Source organism: Panthera uncia, chromosome C2 (genome assembly GCF_023721935.1).
Source record: "Panthera uncia isolate 11264 chromosome C2, Puncia_PCG_1.0, whole genome shotgun sequence".
Classification (NCBI taxonomy): Eukaryota; Metazoa; Chordata; class Mammalia; order Carnivora; family Felidae; genus Panthera; species Panthera uncia.
In genome coordinates this window covers 109,445,533-109,468,869 of record NC_064810.1, presented here as the reverse complement: position 1 = coordinate 109,468,869, position 23,337 = coordinate 109,445,533, and the positions used below count along the sequence as shown (strand labels likewise).

The following is a 23,337-nucleotide window of genomic DNA, read 5'->3' as shown; positions in this document are numbered from 1 at the left end:
TACTTCCAAACTTTACAAAGAAACTATTAAACTAATTAACAGATGTTACAGTTATAAATTAGACCATACATTTCATCACAAGTTGACACAGTCACCTCTTTAAAAGTCCTCTTTCATTCAAGGAAATGAAAAATAGCATTGTGTACAGAACACTAGAATTATTTTACTTGGATTTTCACTTCTCAACTAATTGTGATATCAAAAAGATAAAAATATACATCTGGACTCTCATCTAAGTCTGATAACTGGACTGGAAAAAATGTCAGTTTAGTTAAGTAACAATATTGGTTGGTCAAAATATTTTATGTACTAGAAAACAGTGTTGTTGATTGATTTTTTCATTTTTGAATATGTATTCTGTGAATTTTTCTCCCCTATGGCACTAGACTGAAAAAGTGGTATTTTTCTGCCATTGGTAAGCATTATGAGTAAAAAATCAATAGTTAAATTGACCCAATAAAAGATGTCTGGGACTTACTGTTGAGACAAGAACATCAGGAGACAAAGTATACAGACTCTAACAAGGCTCAGAAGCATCTTTTGCATTTGTTTTGCATATGTATTAAATAGCATCCACGGTGCTAATGAATTGCATTTTTTTTTCTTTGGAGTCTGTTTAAGCCAGGATTCTGTTAACTAATGGATAGGCTGCAGGTTCCTTAGAGCCAGAGTCAGCAACAGGTCAGCAACAGACTTCCCACATGCCAAAAACGGAGGCATCTGGTTTAAGGTTGCTAGACCTCTCAAGAAATTTGTATATAATTTGGCTTTTTTTGCTTTGCTGATCACTACTTGCTTCTCCTCAGCATTATATTTGCATTCTATGTGAAAAATAGATTTAATATTTCATTAAGATTTTATCTAGATATATTTATTTATCAGACACTGTTGTTAAATGGTAAAGGGACTTCATAAGGAGATAGGATCAATATGGTAATATTAATAATTCTAACTCTCTTTTATGCACATATAAAATTCATCTAACTATGCTTATTCATTCCATGCTATTGTTAAATGAGTAACTCAAAGGAATTTTTTTAAAGCAATGGTGTAAATATACACATATTAATCATTTGAACTCCATTTTATATACATATATCTGCATATTCTTTAATTTTTTTTAATGTTTGTGTGTGTGTGTGTGTGTGTGTATGTGTGTGACAGAGAGAGAGAGAGAGAGAGAGAGAGAGAGAGAGAGAACAAGTGGGGAGGGGCAGCAGAATCCAAAGCAGGCTCCAGGCTCTGAGCTGTCAATGCAGAGCCCGATGCTGGACTTGAACTCATGAACCACAAGATCATGACCTGAGCCAAAGTCAGATGCTGAACCAACTGAGCCTCCCAGGCAACCCTGCATATTCTTTAAATATAAATAAGACATACATATATATAAATCCAGTTTTATTATTGGCTTTTTTTTCCTCTCCTTCCTTCTGATCAGTATCATTCAACACCTTGTATATGGCAGGAAGTCTATAAAACACAGGGTACGCAAAAGTAATCTCCCTTTTTTTAGTCGCAGTGTCTGTTGCTGACCCACATCAAGTAATTTCCTTCAACTGTATTTTCATTTTTAACTTTTCCAGTTTGAAATAAATCCTCTTATGTGTTACCTGAGGGAGGAATAGTTTAGCAGGAAATCACTTACTAATCACAGTTCATTAATCACATAGAAAGAATACTTTTTTAAATGTCAACTCTTCACTCCTAGAAAACGTATGTTTCCTTGTGGAATCTCGATGAATTAGTTTGTCCTCATTGCCTTTCATACGTTATATTATATTCCTTAGGTGTTCATGAATTGCACATACAAATTGGCTATTACTCAAGTACAGAGTCTTGTAATCAGAGATAGCAGGTGTACCTTTTCTTTGATTTTCCTGTTATCTTCTTGACCATATAATCAGGCTGTTATTTCTCTATCTGAATAGCTTATTGAAGGCTATGGCCAGTGGTATGCAGGAGCTGGCTCACATAAGACTTCTTTCCAACTCCAGGTTAAGTGATGTCATGTTGGCATCTTGAAATTGGCCATGGTAGGAGTATTTACACCATGGAAATTGACAACTCAGGGTCCTTCCCTCTCCAGAGAGCCACTTAGGCACTTAGCAGCACCCGCTGTTTTAGTGTCATCTCTTCTTCTTTAAATCATTTGACCATGTAGAATTTTATTTACAAATATTTTTCCCCACATTTTTTGCGACACTCAGAACAGTTCTCAGCATACCACTTGCTAACTGAGTGACTGAGCAAGTTACTTAGGCCTTCTGTGTCCCAGTGTCCTGATGTCTATGTTAGGGATAATAATAGTACCTACTTCGGGATTGATGTGAGGTTGAATGAGAAATACATTTATCTCAGTATACTAGCAAAATGCCTGATGCACAGGCACTCCATGATATGAGCACTCCAATAATACTACCTGAACTTGTCTCTCTGTACCTTAACTAATAGATATTTATTGATCCCATACTAAATACTTAGCATTTTGTTGAGTCCACTGGGTTATTGATTGAGGCCCAATGCCTGTAACAGTGAGTATTAGTGATAGTGCCCTATTGCAAAACACTTCCTCTTTTGCTATTCCAACCTAATGTCTTTTGTCCTTTCTGTCTTTTGGCTTAGAATTTTTTTCCTCCCCTAAAATAGTTTTGTGTACTTTTTCCATATAACCTTATCCTCACCCCAGCCCTGGCCATGTTATTGTCCTGTCTCCTTGTGTCTGTGGTATGCCCCATTCATCTCTGTCTGTCTTCGGCAGAAGAATTGTAATTATGTACCTCTCTCCCTCTCTCAATTTGAGCACATGGCTTGTGACTTACCACTTTGTGTTCTTACCGTTTAGTGAAATACTGGATATGTAGTACACCAACTAGAAACACATGTTCACTCATTGTTGACTGAAGAAATAAGACGGACTTTGCTCATAAAGACCTTATTACTTGGTTGAAGAGGTAATACATATACATGGGGAATGAAGGTGAACAAGAAAGCATTTTAATAATGGTATCTATGTTTTTAGGTTTTTTAAGTTTATAATTTATTTTCAGATATAGATGATTTTTGTAAGTAGGTTTAAGTCAGTTGTGTTTCTGTTACAGATATAGATATTTATGTTCACAGATATAAATGAATTGTTAGGTCAGCCAGATCAGATGGTTAGAAGCAAAGTCTAGCTTGTCAAGTAGGTTTTGTGACTTTGGTTCAAAAATATAATACGAAGTTCAGTTATTCTTCCAGGTAGTAACTGTTTCTCTTTTGCTTTCTGTTTGTGGTGTGGTTTTGTTTTGTTTTAGTTTTGTTTTGTTTAGCTTTTAAAAATTATTATGGCAATTTTCAAACATATACAAAAATTAGAGAAAATATTGTAGCAACCTCTATGTATGTATGAATCAGCATTTTGTATGCATGTATCCATATGTGCATGAGTCAACATTTTGCCCATTTTGTTTTGTTTCTTACCTCACACATACCTTTTATCCCTGATGTATTTTAAAACAAATTCGGACATCCTATTAGTTTACCTATAAATTCTTTAGTATGCATCTGTCTGTGACAGATTAGAACTTCTTTTAAATATAAAGCTGTTTCGAAATCTATCAAAACTGACAATAATTTCATTGTATTACTTAGTACCCACGTTATGTTTAATTTCCCCCTGTTGTCAGAGCAAGATCTATTTTTACAGGTGGAGTGATCAGGTGAGCATCTAAACAAGATTTACACATTCCATTTGGAAGTGAGGTCTTTTGAGATTCTTTTAGTCTGTGATAGTTTCTGCTCCTTTTTTCTTCCCATGCCTTTATCTGTTGAAGACTTTAGTCACTGTCCTGAAGAAGATTTGAGATTCTGAATGTAGCTAGTTGTTTCCCTGTGTATTGTTGACCTTGTTCTTCCATCTCCCTGGTTTTCTGGAGACTAGAAATTAAAGCTATCATTGAGTTCAGTTGTAATGCTATTTATTATTTGGTGTGAATGCCTCCTGGATGGTGCTGTGTACTTTCAGTTGCATCTCACCAAAGGGGCATAATTTCTGTTGTACTCACATTTAATGATGCTAAAATCTGTCGATAAGTTCAGGCCAGCCTAGGCCAGTCCTATAAAGTTCTTTATCAGACTTGGATTAGTGTTTCATCTCATTGTTCCTTATTGCATAGCTTCATGATTTCTTTTAGGGATTGCCAAATGATGACCTTTTTCATTCTATCATTCCTGCTGCATTCATTACCTGTAATTTTTCTATAGAGAACTTTTTTTGGTAACTAATTGGCACCTTCATCATACAGTTTATATTAGAAAGGTGGAGAAAAATGCATGAGTTTTATTTATCTATTCCAGAATATAATTTCTTAATACATGACCCAAATATAGATACATTCAAAGTATTCTAACAAATTTTGATAAAATTTCCCTTGGGGATATTCTTTGAGTTATTTCTCTTAATCCTCTTTTGTTGATTATTACATTTTGAGAATATTCCTTCCCTTGTGGTGACAGGAAGTCTCTTCTCCTTCCTTTTGTGTTTACCATAATATACCTCTATATGATTGAATTTATCCACTTAGAAGATACTTATTGAGCATGTTTTTTTGGGGGGAAGACAGGTAAGCACTGTGCGAGTCGCTGGGCATATGGACACAAGCCCTGCCTTTTTCATAGAGTTATATAGTTTGGATTTATTTTCTATGTATAATGTGATGTGATTAAGAAAAATATGTATATGAATCTGGTTTTGCTTACTATAATATTTGATGTCCTATATTATAAATATGAACCAAGAATGCTTTAACTGACTTTAGAGTTCCTGGGCGTAGAGTCCAAAATAGGGATAATAAAGAGGTTTAAAGTTAAGTTGTTGGTGCTGACCCAAAGAAAAATGACATGTCTCCATATAGGGCATTGTATGCGACAAGCCAGGAAATTTTAATTTTTGTTATTTGAAAAAGTAAGAAGAGGGAATGATGGGGATTCCCCCCCCCCAAAAAAAAAACAAAACTGAAAGTAAATGGGAAGCTCTTCTGCTATTTTAACTTAAGCAAATATACTTGAACTTTATTTGACTTTTATTTTAAGAAAGTGAAGGTGACATTTTAGGGATGTATTTGTCTCCTGTAATTGAAGTCTGTTTTGTCAGGTTTTTAAAGATGTTTTTGGATTTTAGGGAATGTACAATTCTGAAGACACTTGTGAACATTTTCTTGTGTGAATAGCCAGTGTAAATAGGAGTAGTAAGGTACTGCTCTCTCTATGGGATCCTATGACTATGAGATAATATAATATTGGATTCACCAAAAAGTGGATTATGTAAATCTGAGGTTATGATTAATATTTTGTTAGGCATGCCATATTAGCTTATAAACTTTGGGTATATTAAATAATCATTGTAATTTTAAAACGCTTCTCAGAGGTTTTCTCTGAGATAAAAACTCTACTTCTGTTCAGATAGTATATAGCTATATAGTTGTTATGATTGTTTAAAATTAGGGTAGAAGTCAAATTCTGGGCATGTAATTAAAATAATTTTTGCAATTGAAAAATCAGTAGCTGGGAAAACTTTACATTCTGCTTGTAAGTCTATGCTAACATGTTTTATGATGTTATGGAGAAGTGCTGGGAAGCAAGAGAATTTTAAGAGAAGTGGCATTACGTTTGCTTTGCTAGCACTTATCAGGAAATTTGAAAGGAGACAAAAAGCTAAGCCCTTTAATTGTGATGTCTGGTAACTGAGGATTAGACTGAATTTAGCTTTGAAGATCAACAAATGGGCATTTATATTATGTCGATTGAAAGAAGAGTTGCATTTTTGGCGTGAGGAGATAGCTTAATCTGTATAGCACAAAAGCTGACCCGAAAAAGTAGGCTAATATCTAAATATTGACTGTTTTAATCTGTTGAAAACGGAAGGCTAGCATCAAGGATACAGTAGTAAAATTCTAAAAGGAGTTGTTGAAAAGTAAATGTTACGCAACATGAAAAGAATACCAGGGGAAAAACTGACAAGAGTAGAATAACAGGAAGATTAGTCATTTCTGGAAGGGAAAAAAAAAAGGTGGAGAGAGGGGGAAGAAATATTTTAAACAGGAATGCAGAACTGGAAGTGCTAGTGCGAAGAGACAGATAGGAGCTAATTTAGGAGTGAAACGGAGCCTAAAAAAGGAAAAATACTGGTCACATTTCATCATGCAATATAAAGTTTATACGAACAAATAAAAATAAAAACGGGGACCATTTTCTGTTGGTAACTGAGAGAACCCTGTAAAAGTAGTAAAAGAATGATGTTTACTTCTTAGCCTATTTGCCTTGGCTGAGGTCAGCCAGCAATGCCAAATGCGCATAAAGAAAATGTATTTCTTTGAAAACACACTTCATGTCCTACTCTTTTCAGGGGTTGGATAAAATGAAAGCATCCTGGACATTTTAAAATACGTGTGCTATTTGGCTTGACATAATTCTCACTTACACATTTCCTTATCTGACTACTGAAGGAGTAGCAGTCTCCCGAGTATTTTAAGAATTATTTCTGGAAATCCTCAAAAAATATAAATTGCAACTCACTATGTATCTTAAAAAATATATAACAATCCTTATAACAGAAAACAAGAAAGTAAACTTCACAAGTGTGTGTGTGTGTGTGTGTGTGTGTGTGTGTGTGTGTGTGTGTAATCCCATTAGTCCCTAGTTTCTACCCAGGTAGCAGGGGCATTTGTGGAACAGATTTGGCTGGGCACATTTTCCAACTGCTCTGAGTGTTCTCATCTGTCAGATGGGAACGATAATATGCTTGCCTTAAAGTTGTGCAATGAGGATTAACCGAACTAGTAGACATACTCATATACCTAACACGGAGGTGGCGTTTTGTTCTTTTAATTTATAATCTTGTCCCCAAGGCATGGAACACAGGCTTGTATGATGCATTTCCAGCTAACACATGAGAAGTTGGACCGGTGCAGGAGAGGCTCTTACTCATGCCCTTGACAACTTAAGCTGTTATTTGATAGGTTACATATGTATCCATACTTGACAAATGTAAATGAATTATTTCTCTTGGCCATTGCTTACTAACTCCAGTAAACAATGAACTGCATAAATGTATTAAAGTAGATCTCTCTAGTGTTATATAAGCACGATATCAGGACAAAATCTGCTTATTCCTCTATTAGGAAAGATACACTAGTATTATTGAAATGTAGAAAATGGCTTAATGTATATTGAAATAAAGATAAATTAATCAAATTTAGAGACCCAAGACTTCTGTTATTTTATGTAACTATACGTAATATGTCATCCTGTGTTATTGAATTAATAGAAATGTGATATATAATCAGGAAAGCATTTCCTGTTGATTTTATGACAAATTCCAGTTCTTTCATAGCTCATGTGCACATAACTTGCTGAGATAAATTCTAACTCCAGGACAAAATTTGGTATTGTCTGAACACCAAATACTACTAAAAAATCTTCCTGTTTCTCTCTCCTCATCCTCTCTTTCTCTCCCCTTTCTGTCTTTACCCACACATACTGATACACACACACACACACACACACACACACACACGCACACTGACACACACACACACACACACACACACACACACACACACAGAGTCCCTGGGCATAACCTGCATAGGAAATGTTTATTTTCCAGACTAAAGGAAACAAATGTTATCTCGAACACTGAAAGTCCTTCCTTTTCCTGGTTTGGAAACACTAAGTCACACTGAGTTGCTTGTAGATTTTCTTTAGCTAGCATTTAGGTTTATTTAAAGCATAAAGTTGTGAGGACAGAATGACTCAGGGGTTTGTAATGCACAATTAGAGCTTTTCACTTTTAGGTCACCATTTTATATTTGGCTGACTTCGTGTTAGTTAAGAATTGGTAATAGTGTGTTGTTTACTTTCAGGACAACCTGGGGAACTCACTGCAGCCTTACCTGTTTTGATCAAAGTGTGGCCTAGAGTTGGTGCTTATCAATCCCTTTCTTTCCAGATAAAGCCAAGTTCAAGGAATTAAATAAAAGAGAGTATACCCAGTAAAAGCTGATGAATAAAAAGCTGCTAATGTATTCATCTACAGATATGACTTCTGTTGTTTGATATCTTTCTAAAGTAAAGTCTTAAAATGACCCAAACTTATATTTCTCTGTTTTTAATTGCACTGTCATTAACATCAGCAAGAAATAATAATTGTTGCTGCAGTAGATAACTTAAACAGTCAAAAAATATATATATTCAAATATCTATGTATCTGTATCTATGTATCTAGAGATAGAGATATACAGATATTTAATATTAAATATCTAATCTATTAAATATCTAAATATTTAATATTAAATATCTGTATATCTCTATATGTAGATATATATCTGTATTTTTTCTGTATCTAGATATCTAGAAATATCTATATATAGATATTTGAATATATATTTTTAGATAGAGATATATAGATATTTGGAAGATATATAGATATCTGGATGACTGCATAAATGAGTCATGATCTTCCTAGTCTATCACTTAGTAGTGCCAAGGTCATAGAAATCATTTGTTATGATCTGTCTTATGTAAAAGCCTATGAGGTTACTTTGTTTTCCTCATCCAAAAGATGTCAGAATGTGTTGTTTTTTTTTTAGAATTTTTGAATAACTTTTGTGTTAATTTAGTGTTAACATTGAAGACAGATAAATTTAAATCTTGTTGTCAGCCAAAGAGTGAATCAAGCTTATGTGGGTACGATGTATAATGCCACCACTCAAGGAACTCTGCAGAGAAGATAATTGTCTAGAAATTGGGTAAAGAATTGTTACCTTCCTTCTTTGGAAACTTTGGATTTCAAAAATAATCGAGAGTAAATAGACTCTAATGTATCACCTCAGGCTGTGCCACATGGGCACCTAAATTTCTTCTTGCTAAATGCCACCAAATGGCTGTATTTCTTACAGCTTATGGCTAAATTCTGACAGAGGGTATATGACTTCACCATAACTGTATTTTCTCTCTGAAGTTTTCATAGTTTCTTGTGCTAATTTATATTAGGTTAAAGCTGAAAAAGCTGAAGCTAGCCAAACTTTGTCCAGAGGGTTGGGCCTGCTGCCAAATTAAAGAGAGAGATTGGTTTCCATATTCTCCATTGGTTTCGCAGTCTTATATTTGCGACTGTAGGTGCTCGATTTGAGCTGTCTGCGATTACCCAGATGGCTTTGTGTCCTCAAGAGCTCATTCAAAGACGGTCATTTCAGCTGCTGAATATTCAAGGAAGTACCTTGGTCCAAGGTTGGTTCAGCCCATATCTCAAGGGATGATCCTCAGATTTCTGAAGCTTCCTCTGATCTCACAATTATTGTCTTGGTCCTGCATACAATTAAATGTATAATTAAATGATGCGAATAAAATAGAAGTATGGCTGCCAGCAATGGTAATCCCCCAAACACGATGACCAGTACTGTGATGATGATAATGTTACTGCCCTGTTAGTGCTTCTGAAGGTAAGATATACTTGGGAAAAAATGTGAAAACTGAATTTGTCCTCTCCTTTTTTTTAAAAAAAAAATTTAGATGTTTGTTCATTTTTGATAGAGAGAGAATGAGAGAGAGAGAGAAAGTGGGAGAGGGGCAGAGAGAGAGGGAGACACAGAATCTTAAGCAGGCTCCAGGCTCTGAGCTGTCAGCCCAGAGCCTGACCCGGGGCTCGAACTCATGAACTGTGAGATCATGACCTGAGCTGAAGTTGGACACCCGACTAACTGAGCTACCCAAGTGCCCCTGTCCTTGACTTTTATTAAAATGTGAGAATCGCAGGTTGCATTTAATTCCTTAAGTTAGTAAACACCATTAAGAGAAGTGAATGTGGACTTGTGTATCATATGAGCTGACGTACTTGATGCATTATTAAGTTTTTCAGAAGAGACAGAAATAGCCAAACGTCCTCCCACCAGGGTTCTGGCCAGCCCTGACGTTTCTTACTCCCTTTCTTTAAGGATAACATGACATCAGCTTTTGAGAGGCAGTGGAGGGTAGGTATAAGGGGGAAACCACAACTTCAGGAGCTGCCTTCCCTGGATCCAGAGTTGACATTTGTTCCATAGTAGTCATATGAGTTTGGCAACTTCCTTAGCACTCTACGCCCCTAAATTTTCCAGAGTACCCTGCTAAATGGGAGCATATCTGCCTCTTTGGGGTGTTGTGAACCTAATAATACAGGTCAAGGACTTAATGGAATTTTCATGGCCCATAATATCTACCATCATGTATGTTAACTATTATCAAATTATAATTTTATGTAAACATGTTCTAGTGTCTATCGTATTAAAGGTACATTTGCAGTACAGAAAAAACTGTGAAAACAAAAATGAATGTTGGATTTTAGCAAACTGTTTAAGGGCCCCACTTCTGGAACTGGGCGACCCTGGGTTCAAGTCAGTTGTGAGCTCTGTGACTTCGAACATGTGATGGCACCTGGCTGAGCCTCCCTTTCCTCATTTGCAAAATGGGGTGGTGATTACATCTGATCTGTAGTGGTTTGGAAGGTTAAATGGGATAACTCTTGTAAAGCACTAAGAACAGTGCCTGGCACTCCTGGAGCATTCAGTAAGTGTTAGTGATTGTTCCTGCTATTGCTTTGAGGGTAAGGTGAACAGGTGAAGTAGTAATATGACAAGAAACATATACTAATATCCTGTGAATGTAGGGTTTCACTTTTGCCACTGAGAATTTGTACTCTCTACTGTGCAGAGAACAATGCTTCTGTATTCTCGTATTTATGACTCTTTAATTGATGATTATTTTCTTAATACGTAAATAGCATTTACTTAGTAAGTAAAGTATTTTTACTTTACTTTTATACTTTATGATAATACTTTATAAGTATTATTTACTTAGTAAGTAAATAGCATTTACTTACTAAGAAAATAATCATCTGTTTTACACTTATCCTTGGTTGAGCTATTTACATTTTTTAAAGATCTCTAGGTGCTTTTTCTATCTATAGGATTTTGGCTCTGGATAAATCAGTTTAGTAAAGTAAATGCTTTGTTAATGATGTTATCTGCTTGACTCTGTTGTGCAGCCGTATTCTAGCCACTCGTTAAGTTGAACAGTACTGGTAGGAAAAACAACTCATCAGTAACATCCAAATGGGAATGAAATATAGAAGCAAAGAGAAGTCATTGTTCCTTCTGTAAAATAAAGAGCATAAGACCCGATATTTCCCCATCTGTTGGGAGGGTTGTAAAGATTATGAAAACATAGCGTTTGCAAAAAGCGATTCTATGCCAGGAAGGCAGATAGAACATTAGGAAAGAAATGACCAAAATTGCATGATGGCATTTATTTTATATAGTAACATCCTTTCTTTCATTAACAGGAAATTTTAGGGCAATCCACTTGCTTATTAGGAGTGAGGAGGGTGAATGAATTCCTCAAAGGATTCATCAAGGCTTCCTCATAATAAAGTAAACCTTTAAGAACATGTTTTCCATAGAATTAGAAACTTAGAATTTCATAGTAACAGTGTATTTATCACCTTGTTTGGGGAGCAGATTTTTAAGCATGATCACAGGAAAACACCTGTTTTGACACTCTGGGAAAGGTGCAAACATACGGGCAAACTCTGTCTAGGTGTAGAGTAAACAAGAGTGCTTTGGCTAGCATCCTGCAAGGAGCTGGGTCTAAATGGTCTGCTCCTGCTTCTGCTGCTGCTGCTGCTGCTAATACTGCTGGGAAGGAAAAGTGGCTGACCTGGCATATCCTTTACTCTTGGTGCTGCAGCAGTCACTCAGGAAATGTTGTTTAAGGGGAACCTTCTGGATCCTTTTCATGGCACCATGGCGAGAAGAAGCCGTATCTTATCTATTGAAGATAAAGCATGGAGTTGGCTAATGGATGCTGGTGAGTGACTAAGGCAAATGGGGAGCCAGTTCGCAAAGATCTCTTTTGGGAAGGGCTGATCTCTCGAGGACTGACATGGCGCCCATTGGAAAGTGGCCTCGGATAATCTGAACACCAGAATGTTGTTTTAGAGGGGAATCATAGTTCTACCACTGGTGACCTGATCTGTGACCTTATATCCATTCCATAAATGAAGTTCTTATTTGTTCCCAGCTTTACTACTTGAAGATACTAATCCTGAGGTTTGTTAGATACCTCTGTACATGGAACATGGTTTCCAGTGTAATTTCCACTATTTTATTTTTGCTCTTGTTTTTCTCTTGACCCACAGTGACTTAAAAAAAATGACTTTTTAGTATGTGAAAGCAAGTTTTCCTCTTTTCAATTCTAAAGGAGCACTTCCTTTTTTAACAGCAGTAGACTATAGAATTTTAACTTAAGAAATTAGTATGCATAATTCTTGCCAGGAATATTCTTTTCAATTCAAGATAATTATGTAAGCAAATTAGTAAGATATTGGCTATATTAGTCAGATAGTTGCACAAGATTAGTCTTTAACATTGCTAATGTATCCATGTACCAATACAAGGTAGTTTCTTTGAGTAAGTTTCTCTGTTAGTGAAGTGAATAATTTGAGTGAGGTATCTCACTTTTTCTCACTCTAAAATTTTCTTTTCCCATTTTGCCAAAAGCTACTACATGACTTAATGAATATATGCCAATTAATAGTTTACCTATGTCTTTCATTAAACAATTGGAAGATATAGAAAGAAGTTTTCCAAAGGTGAAGGCCAAATTTTCCTAGAATAGTTAATCTATGTTTAATAGGTTTTCCATTAAAAAAAAGTAGACCGTTAAGTTTAGGAATTTATAGTAGCATTATAAAGGCTCTGACAAGCCATGTAGGAAGATAACTGTTTATTGAGAAATTTTCTTGATCACAGTCCTCCTAAGTGCCCTCCTCCTGCCACATTTTTGATTAGTGCCTTTTCACATGTGGTACCACCATTCAGCCAATGAATCGTTATTGAGCACCTGCTGTGTTTCCAGGCTAACTAGGTACAGGGATACAATTGTGAGCACATTTGTCAAAAATTTCTCACCTTGTGATGCTTAACAGCAGGGAAAACACAGGTTTAGATGATTTGATCTTATTACTTTAGTAAGATACTTCAGTAGCAGTAGAGTGTATATTTTTAAATGGCTAGTACTGATTTTTCTATTTCCACTGAAAATAATCCTGACATACCATGTAATCTAAAGAGTTTTGCAAATGAATCCATGTTGCCATTTTGCATTTGGCAACATTTACTCGTTCACATTTTTTTGTTTTAGTTATTGTTGGCTAGATTGTTGAAACTGATTTTCATGAGTGGGGTTGACAACATAGGTCAGAAAAACAAACTGTAATTGATGTTTTATATTTGTTCAAAGTCAGACTATACATTTTTTTTAAAGTCCACTTCCCTTTGGTTTCCACCATTATGGCTCACTCAGTCTTTCCTTATCCAAAGCTATCATACTGAAAATATTATGTTTTAAAATATTAAGTTTTAGTTCACACCAACATCTGAACTTAGAGGCACTGTTTATACAATAAAAAATATTTTTAAGGGGAAATTCAGATTCTCCATCCTTTTCCATCATAAATTCTCAATTCTCTCAAATTTAAAGTACTAGCTGCCTGGGCAGTACTTAGTATTATGTAGCCTAAGGATTATTTCATTTTATAAAAGTGGTGGACCCTTAGTGATGTAAGGGATGTAAGTAAATTTGCCCAACAAGAGCTGCTTTTATTGTGTGTGTTATTAACTATATGTCTATATCTATATGGTGAGGCACGGAAATCAACCTTTCCTAAAACAGCATGATTTCAGCTACTTGATACCCAGGTAAAAGATTATTATTAATATTTTGGCTAACTTGAATTTAAAAACATAGGTAAGTCAATATGTGAAGTCAAGAATTGCATACATGTAACCGCCATCAAGCAGCAGATTTTCTTCTTATTTAATTCTGAAACAAGCATAAAACGGCACCCATGGTTAATTTGTTTCTAGTCTTGAAAAAATGATAGTTCCTAAATTAACCCGATTATTTTTATTTTGACACATATTAGGAATTATTAAAGTCCTGTCAGAGTTTATATTTCATTCCTTACTTGATTTTATCCAGCTCCTCGAAGCAGAATTGTCTTAGGGTCTGTCTCTTGTACCTTTTTGATATTTAATATTCAGCGGGCTCCTTTGCATGAGCTCCTGAGGGCTTGCGAATCATTGAAGAGCTGTGAAAAGTGGTTAACAAGCTAGAAGGAGCTCTCTGGAAAACAGAACATTATCAAGTCCAGCTTCTGGAGAGTCTTAGCGAGCGGTTTATGTGACCATGCATTAACACCTAGCACATTAATCACACTTTCCTGTCTTCCTCCTCTTTTCTTCCTCCCTCTTCTTCTGTGCCTTCTTCTTTTAATTTCTGAACACTCTGTGTCCACTTCTTTTTCTTCATATTCTTTTTCTCTCATCTCATTGAATTCCTCCTTCAGCCTTCCTCATCTCATCAGGATAGGAGGTGGTATATTTGATAAAACATTTGTTGTTCTTATTTAAAAAGCAATTTTATTTCTCAAGTTAAAATCAAGTTCAGTTTAAACTTCAGTTACATTTTGTCCTCTGATAATGGACAGCTTTGCCTTTTAATTTCTGCTGCCTTGTGGATTAGCACCCTGTGATTTTTTGTATTTGTGAGTTTTCTTAATATGAATGTTAGAACGATAGGATTTAGGAATTTTATGTCACTTACTAGATTGTTAAGCTCAAACACAGTAGGCATACTGTAATATGTCTTCCTTACTTTTCTTTCTAGACTAGAGCTCCATATCTCCCCCTCAACTGTGTTTTTGGCTCTCTTATGGGATGCTAGAATGGCCTGTCTCCATGTATTTTGTTGCATTTCGCCATTGCTTCTTGTGTTCTGTCGGGGAATTTTGGTGATTCTTTTCAAGCGCTACCTGAGCTCTGTGCTAGTTGTTCCGTTCCCCCAGGGTCTTGTGCTGTGTGGTCATGTCTCCACTTCCTCCGCCCTGTCCATTGACAGAGCCTGGGTTCCCTGATGGCTGCCTCTATACCCTTGTGAGGGCGGGAGTATTCCTTCCCCTGCTGCTACAATTGAGCCCGTGCTGGGTACCACATTGCCCTCTACACTTGCTTTCAGTTGTTAAGGCTTCCCAAGCTTTGGCTGTGGCTCAGTGATCCTGCTGTCAAAACCCTGAAGCTTTTCTAGCATCGACACTCAGTGGTAGCAGCAGGTGTTGGGATTTCTCCAAGCCCCTAAGACCCTGGGAGCAAGAGAATGGCCGTTTGACATAGACCTCAGGACTTTTCAAAGCACCAAGAAACGTCTGCAGAAGATATGTAAAGGTAAGATTCTGATTTCTCTAGGAAGCTGTTCTAGAAGCTGAAAACCTACAGCCATGGATTTAATGTAGACTAAATAGCTAAAGAATATCCTTGGGGAACTCTGTGCTTGATGATAGAGCCAGAATATGAGTCTTCGGTTGGGTAACTACGTATTAAAATGCCTCTTTTGGGAATTTGGTATGATAGCATTTCTAATCTATTTTATTTATATTAAACTTGGCATTGAATAGATTAAAAAAAATGTTTTTTCCATTCTTTGAATTGGAATCTATGAAGCACTCTTTTCTCTTTCACAATCTACATTGTATATTCAGTAAGAGAAATCTTGAGAATTAAAACAGTTAAAACAGTAAAAAATAAAGTAGAAGTTATTTGTTTCCAAATGCCTGTATTTTGTTTACTTCTGTTAATGTTTAAAACTAGAAATATTAAATTACTATTTCCTTAATTTATTTACACTCAAATTTCTAAAGCCGTAATTAATTCAAAAGGAATGGGAAGAGGTGTTCAGATCGTGGTACTTCAAGGGTACAATATTGTCCTTTGTCAAACATTACTGTTTAGCATTCTAAATGTAGCATTTCCTCTTCTTTTAGGGCTTGATTTTCAGTTTTTTAAAGGGGAATCATTCCCCGCCCCTAATTTTTGGGAAAAAAAAATCACTCCATATGGGTGTAAATAACCTGGATGAAGGGGGGGCGAGGGGGAGAGGGAGAGAGAGATCAGCAGCATCTTGGCATGAACAGCACAGTCACCTATCTCTTCAGCATTATTTACAACTTTTATTCTTTGCCCTGCCTCCATTCGTAAGCAGTAATCTGTGAAGTGATATTAAGACAGCTCTTCTAGTATGAGATCCTCAGTGGCCTTACTTTTCATTCATCTCTTTTTTGTCCTTTGTTTTCTTTTCAATGTGGACTCAATCTGTTAATTGATGCCCTGTAGTTGGAATCAAGGCTATTAGCTGTCACATTGAAACTCCTTCATCTCAATAACTGAATGTGTAACTGAGGTTTTAAAAATGAAAAAGAGTATTTACTAATAGCCATACAAAATGAAGCAAGGTTTCTCTTTGATAGTGCCTATTTAGAATGCTTGTTTTTTTTTAAACTAAAAGATGTTCAACAAAGTATTTTATTTACACTTGAAAATAACCCAGTTTTATTTCCTCGAGACCTCAAAAGTATAAGTGAATGGAATGCTGGAAGTCTTTCTAGTGCGTTAAATCGGGTAATTGATTTCATGTGTAAAAACAGAAGAGGACAATTGTAATGCTTTAATTCTTAACATTTATAATGAGTTTATAGTTTTTGAAAATATAAGGCACAGTCTCAAGCCGGGAGGTTGCATTATTCTCAGGTTGGCTTCTGAAGTACATTTTCCTTTTTCTATTTATTTAGAATTCTTATAATCTTCTAGGACAAGAATTGAAACAATGTATGTACTTAATTATCATTATATATTATGTTATAAATTGTATTATAGATTATATTAAATATTAAATTATTAATACATAAAATGTTATTTATAATGTTTAATAAATAAAATAGTATTTATAATATTTAATAATAAATAAAATATTATCATTAAATATTAAACATTAAGATAGAGTGAGTGAAATTATTGTAGACATTTATAAAATTACTTTAAAACTTTAAAAATACTTACAATATTTTGAATGGAACATAATGAGTTAGTGGTATTCACTGCATTTAATGTTTAATGGACAAAGTAACTTCACATAAGCTGAACTCAGTACAGTAAGACCTAAGTGATTTCTTTTTTAGGATGTACAGAAAAGGTACATCATATAAAGTATTGGTGCCATAAAGATCTTAGCAACTACCTGAATAGAAAAAATCTATTGAATAAATAATAGGATGACCCTTTTGCAGATAAGGGAACAGAGGGCTGATAATTCACAATTTTTAAGCCTAGAGCCAAGACCAGAATACAAATCACTGAATTCTAACCCAGGGCACTTGACTCTAGGCAATGCTATTTACTGAAGTTGCCTTACATTTCAGCCTGCCAGTGTTTGCAGAGCAAAGAATGGAGTCTAGGAGTTAAAGTGATTTTCCTCAGTATCAAGTGTGTCTGATCACGGCTGATAAATGTGAGCTCACTTCTGCAGTGTAGCCTGATTGTGGCCTTTCGAATTTCCTTTTTATTTCTGCCTCGTGTAATGTGGCTTACCTTACTTATATTAGGATTTTCAAAAGTACAGTGCAAGAATCATTAAAATATTTTTGTTTGGATGGACTATTAAACTTCTGGCATGCCATTTATTTCAGTGTGTGATCCTATAAATTTGGCAGTTTTCTGAAAATTTAAGTTCTTAAAATTGAAAAGATTACACCTATGTGTGTGTGTGTATGTATGTGGCAGTTCATTTTCTGTTTCTAAGCAGAAAATTTTTAATTGACTTCCACTATTTCCAAAGTTGAAAAATTCCTCAGCTTGCATCTTTAAAGGTATCTGTTTATGTGTGATATCATAAAAGTGAATGGGTGCACATTCTCTGTGCTATAATAATTATATGTAAGTGAAATTATTTGACATGTTTGTTAATTTAAATGCTTTCTGGTTGCCTGACTTAGAATTATTACCTCAAAATCCAAATTCTCCCTGACTTTACTGAATATCTATCATCATTTAATGGGGCCATGCCCAGGCTCCCTTTATGGGATTTTTTGGGAGGTGTAACTATAATCCATTCCCCTTGAATGATGCCCAAGATGGACTTAAGGCCCAATATGGATGGACCTGAGAGTAAAATGTGTGCAAAACTAAGAATGAAAACTCTGAATGCTCTTTTTAGGAAGTTCAGTTTGAAAACTAGCTGGAGTACTTTTGGAATAGAGATTTATAACACTTATTTTGGAAAAGATGTGAAGTACTTACTCACTGAAAGTTTAGTCTTGAAGTCTTAGGCCAGTTCTCAAAATAAGGTTCTTAACCCCAGTCATAATGATCCCTGAGTATTTCTGCCGTCACTCAACTCATAAGACTGGTACCTCTCAATTTCCACTGTTCGCTCTTTCCTGTGTATTCTTTATCCTTCCTTGGAGAGAATGAGAACCATCTGGACTGGTGGACAATGAGCACAGGTCCTTACTAGTTGTAACACCTGGCCGTAAGTGCTAGTTCCCATATTCAGTCCTAACCTTTTCATGGCATAGTGCCATCAAGATGGTTCTGCCTAAGTCTCCTTCCACTGCAGTCTGTTTACTCCTTGGCTATTGGACCTTGGAAAGGCTACTTACTTTGTCAGTTGTAGTCTTACCCACTCTAAAATATGAAGAATATAATCTCTTTGTCAGGATTTTTATGAATATTTAATTTAATTTAATGAGAAAGTGTATGCCAAGCACTTAGCACAGTGGCTAGCATGTAGAAAACAACCAATAAATTGTTGTTGTTATGTAATTTTCCCAAGATTTTATAACTAGAAAGTGATTCAGACCCAAGTCTGTCTGATGGGAAAACCAAATGAAACAGGAATACATACACTCTTTCCATAAGCAATAGCATCAAGAACCACAAAGCAAAAACTCATGCTTGTCTCTGAACTCTGACACTGCTTCTCATACCTACTCATATGACCTACTCATACCTTTTATGATGCATAAATCATGATGTCATGTATGCTGATGGGGAAAGTTGCATAGTTCAGTGGTTTAGAGAAAACTCTAGGAGTAAGTCTTCCAAGGATTAGAATTTCAGCCCTGCCTCATAGGAACTGTGTGGTATTAAGTAAATTGCATACCTCTCTAGGGTTCTTTGTGTATGAATCACATAATAGTGTCTATTATATCACATTATTGTAGACAGTAAGTGATAGAAATTAAAGAGCACCTCCAATAAGTGACTTTTATTATAATTGATAGAGATGTAAATGTTTCTTTAAAAACAATAGCATGTCCACAAAATGAAATGCATGGTTTATGAAAATCAGAACCCCATAAAATGTTAAAAATGGATAGGATCTCGGTGATTAGATGACTTTCCATTCTCCAAGAATCCATATGCTTTCCTTGTCAAAGCTATTTTCCCAGTGGCAGACCAGTGCAGAAAGGGGGAGAAGGCATCAAAGGTCAGAATTGACCCAAATACAGAGTGGTTGTACCATCCAGAAGGTGGGTGAACTCTCAATCTGGGTTGATGTCAGTGAGTGGCATCAGAGTAACCAGGTGATGACAATAGTCCTGGTTAAGCAGATGCGGTGGGATTGTTTTCTTTCTTTTTTGAAGCAGAACCCAGACCAGCAGCTGGGGCTCAATTCTGGGGAGAGTGAGTTAACCTGGGCTAAGCTGAGTATCACGGGTTAGCCTTGAATGCTAGTAAGACCAGGGACTTTCCTTCCTAAATTCTCAAACTTCTTGAAGTCAGAGATGTTCATCTTAGTTGTTGGCAGTGCCTCACATAGGGTGTAGGAAACAGTGGGCGCTTGATACATGCTTGATAATGAAAAAAGGAAGAACTCATTTAAGGGTATCATGGCCAACCAAGGGATTGGAAAGCAGGGCTGCAGTGCAGGAAGAACAGGATGCCTTGGGGCTCCCTCTGGGACAGAGGGAAGAGTTGAGGCAGATCTAGGGGTGGGCCAGGGAGCTGAATGTACATAGTCTTTGTAATGACTGGTTTAGGGACATGGCGGAATTGAAACTGTCAGTGTAGTCTGATTAATTGATGTAGGCATAAAGTATTCCACGTTTTTAAAACTTTGCAGGCAGAGGACCTAGAGTTTAAAGAATCAAAATCTATTAGAATCCATTTACATTGGTTTCTCATGCAGTTAAAAATGATGTTTCTGGCTTTAAAAATTCAACTTTGGTGCCAGAGATTTGAGGAAAAATGTATCTGTAAATAACATCGTTGATATATAGAAAACCTTATATTAGGAAATTATCAAAATATGGTTTTCAGTATGTCATATTGTAAAGTTGTAATTTGTAGTACATGGTCAGAAAACGAAGAGTTTATGCAGATGATGTGGGAAGTCAGTGTCATTCTAAAAGCTGAATATTTGTGGGGGACGATGGGTAAAACTTTGAGGCTTTTTCGTTACAAATTTTTGCTACTCTTTTGATGCGTATTCCCTAAAATAATAAGATGAACATATCTTTCAATCAAAGTCTATATTAAAAACACAAAACTTACTAAAAAAACTAGCTATGCTTATTGTTACACCTAACCATTTTTGTTAAAATTTAAGTTGCCATAAAGATTTTTTTAGATAATCCAAATAAGAATTCCAATTACTTTGCATAGTGTATGGCCAGATACATTAGCTCCTTGTCTTTAAGGACAAGGATATTGTGTGCTGGCACCTGAAAGATAGCTGTTTGGTAAACCTCAAGTGAGCAGGGTGCCCGGGTGGCTCAGTAGGTTGTGTCAGACTCTTGATCTCAGTTCAGGTCTTGATCTCAGGGTTGTGAGTTCAAGCCCCGTGGTGGGCTCCTTGCTGGTGTGAAGCCTAAAACAAAACAAAATAAAACAAAACAAAGTGACAAAACTCCTAAGTGGGAGTTAACATCACACCACATGTTTCCATGAGCATTTGTGTCTCCTTAATTTGAAAAAGACCATGTGCTACAGTCGTGCTTCTCTAGTATTAAGATAGTGGGGAGCCGTCCCTGGTATCTCAAGAACGGACTCTTAAATCAAGTGCTAAGTCATTACATATTAAAACATTTTTGCTTGGCAAAGTACTCATTGATATGAAGCTAAACAAAAAATGGAGTACACAATGGCAAAATCACACTGACATACATCGTGTATTTTATAGAAAGCGGGGTCTTTCTGTGTGTTTCTTTTCCAGTGTGTCTGTAAACTTGCCCTCTCCCTCTTGTTCTCCCTCCCTTCCCGCTCTCTGCGCGCGCGCGCGCACGCACGCGCACACACACACACACACACACACACACACGTGTAGAGATGGAAATGCACACACACAGGCTTTTGCTTTTACCATAAAGGATTTACACCAGAACCAGGAATTGGATGATATTAACTCCTTATAACCCTTTCTAACCAGTTGCTTTTATGGCTTTGTGTCCCTGAGTTATATGGTGGGTCTAGCATACTTTTTGTGTGTGAAAAACTGTGGCAGGTGCTTTTATTTTCTTTTCCTGGTATTTCCTGATGCCTGATTTTAGTTTATTTAGGCAATTCATCATGTGAGTTTTGATTAGGTAATAAGCTAGAGACATTATTGAAGCAGTATGTATTAGCCAGCAAAAATTCAACTCCCCATAAAGTGCTGTACACATGAAATAACTTAGATACTTGAATACCAGTTTTTCTTCTCCTCAGCCTTGCCCCGGATATGCTCTTGGCAGTTTTAATCTGTTCTGTTTTACCCTTTTAAAAACATAAAAGGCAGTGGTACAAATAAAATCCGTGCAATCTCTCCCTGAGGAGAATTTTGTCATTGGAAATAACAGTGTCAGCGCTAATAAGAGAGAAAATGTTCTAAATAAAGTGAGTGGTGGTTAATCATTGTCACCATTCTTGATTAACTGTCTGGAAACCTCGCATCTAGCAATTATCACAATAGTTAAGGTAAACTCTGTTTTAGACCCCACACCAAATATTTAAATAAAATGACTTTAAGACTTTAAGTAATCCAAATTTTACTTTTAGAGTCCAGGATTGAGGAATTGCACTTATACTTTCTTTTATGGTAATTTTAATTTTGAAACTGTGTTGATAAATTTGCAAACAAAAATTTAATAAACTCTCAGATGACAAAGGAGTACCTACCTAATTGTACCATATTAAGATTGCTGCATGGGGCGCCTGGGTGACTGTGTTGGTTCAGGGTCCAATTTCAGCTCAGGCCATGGTCTCACGGTTCAGGAGTTTGAGCCCCACATCGGGCTGTGTGCTGTCAGCACGGAGCCTGCTTCAGATCCTCTGTTTACATCTCTCTCTGCCCCTCCCCTGCTTTCTCTCTCTCTCTCTCTCTCTCTCTCTCTCTCTCTCAAATAATAAACATTAAAAAAAAAGTTAAAAATGGGGCGCCTGGGTGGCTTGGTCGGTTAAGCGTCTGACTTCGGCTCAGGTCACGATCTCGCGGTCTGTGAGTTCGAGCCCCGCGTCGGGCTCTGTGCTGACAGCTCAGAGCCTGGAGCCTGTTTCAGATTCTGTGTCTCCCTCTCTCTCTGCCCCTCCCCTGTTCATGCTCTGTCTCTCTCTGTCTCAAAAATAAATAAACGTTAAAAAATTTAAAAAAAAAGTTAAAAAAAAATAAGGTTGCTGCAAGGAAGTAGAGCCCTTTAAAAAGGACATCTCGGGGCGCCTGGGTGGCGCAGTCGGTTAAGCGTCCGACTTCAGCCAGGTCACGATCTCGCGGTCCGTGAGTTCAAGCCCCGCGTCAGGCTCTGGGCTGATGGCTCGGAGCCTGGAGCCTGTTTCCGATTCTGTGTCTCCCTCTCTCTCTGCCCCTCCCCCGTTCATGCTCTGTCTCTCTCTGTCCCAAAAATAAATAAAAAACGTTGAAAAAATTAAAAAAAAATAAAATAAAATAAAAAAAAATAAAAAGGACATCTCAACTCAGAGGAAACTTTGATTTTAGGTTCATTAAAGAACCAGAATTGTTTTTAAGTACCTTCAGTGGATTGAAAAGTAACAGATTGAAAGTAAATTATTTAAAAAATACTGATTGAATTGATACTTTAGTAACAGAACCTCAAATGGAGTTAAAATTATCGTTTAATTTTAAGTAATAATGTTCCATTTCAGAGATATTTTAAAGTTAGATTTCATTTTTAAGGCCTCCAACTGGGCCATTTTTCTACCTATCACTCAAATCCACCAATTCTTAGGGAATCAGGTCAGTTTCTACTTAAGGTTTGTAATGTTCTGGGCACTTTGGATGGGAGTCAGGAGCTTTACAAGAGTAAAGATGACGTAAGAAGGCTGTGGACAAGGCGCTGGACTTTGACTTGGTTTAGTGTCCTGAAACAGGTCTGCATGGAGTGCCCTTCATACTCTGTGTGTCCTCTGTCCTCCAGACCATGCCCACCATTCTGCCCCCCTG

General features: G+C 36.4%; 1 protein-coding gene across 13 annotated transcripts in view; it reads left to right on the top strand.

The window, feature by feature from the left end:
* Positions 1-23,337, top strand: part of MBNL1 (muscleblind like splicing regulator 1) — a 205,460-nt gene that overhangs the window by 78,764 nt on the left and 103,359 nt on the right. For 3 of the 13 annotated variants that reach the window (XM_049629672.1, XM_049629670.1, XM_049629671.1), the window contains exon 2: positions 11,758-11,877. The exons of 8 other annotated variants lie outside the window; for them this stretch is intronic. In XM_049629672.1, coding sequence (XP_049485629.1) covers positions 11,872-11,877 — 6 coding nt within the window. In that variant the 5' untranslated portion in view covers positions 11,758-11,871. Of the gene's footprint in view, positions 1-11,757; positions 11,878-14,739; positions 15,294-23,337 lie in introns of all 13 variants that reach the window. 2 more of the 13 variants (XM_049629674.1, XM_049629673.1) reach the window with 2 other exon arrangements.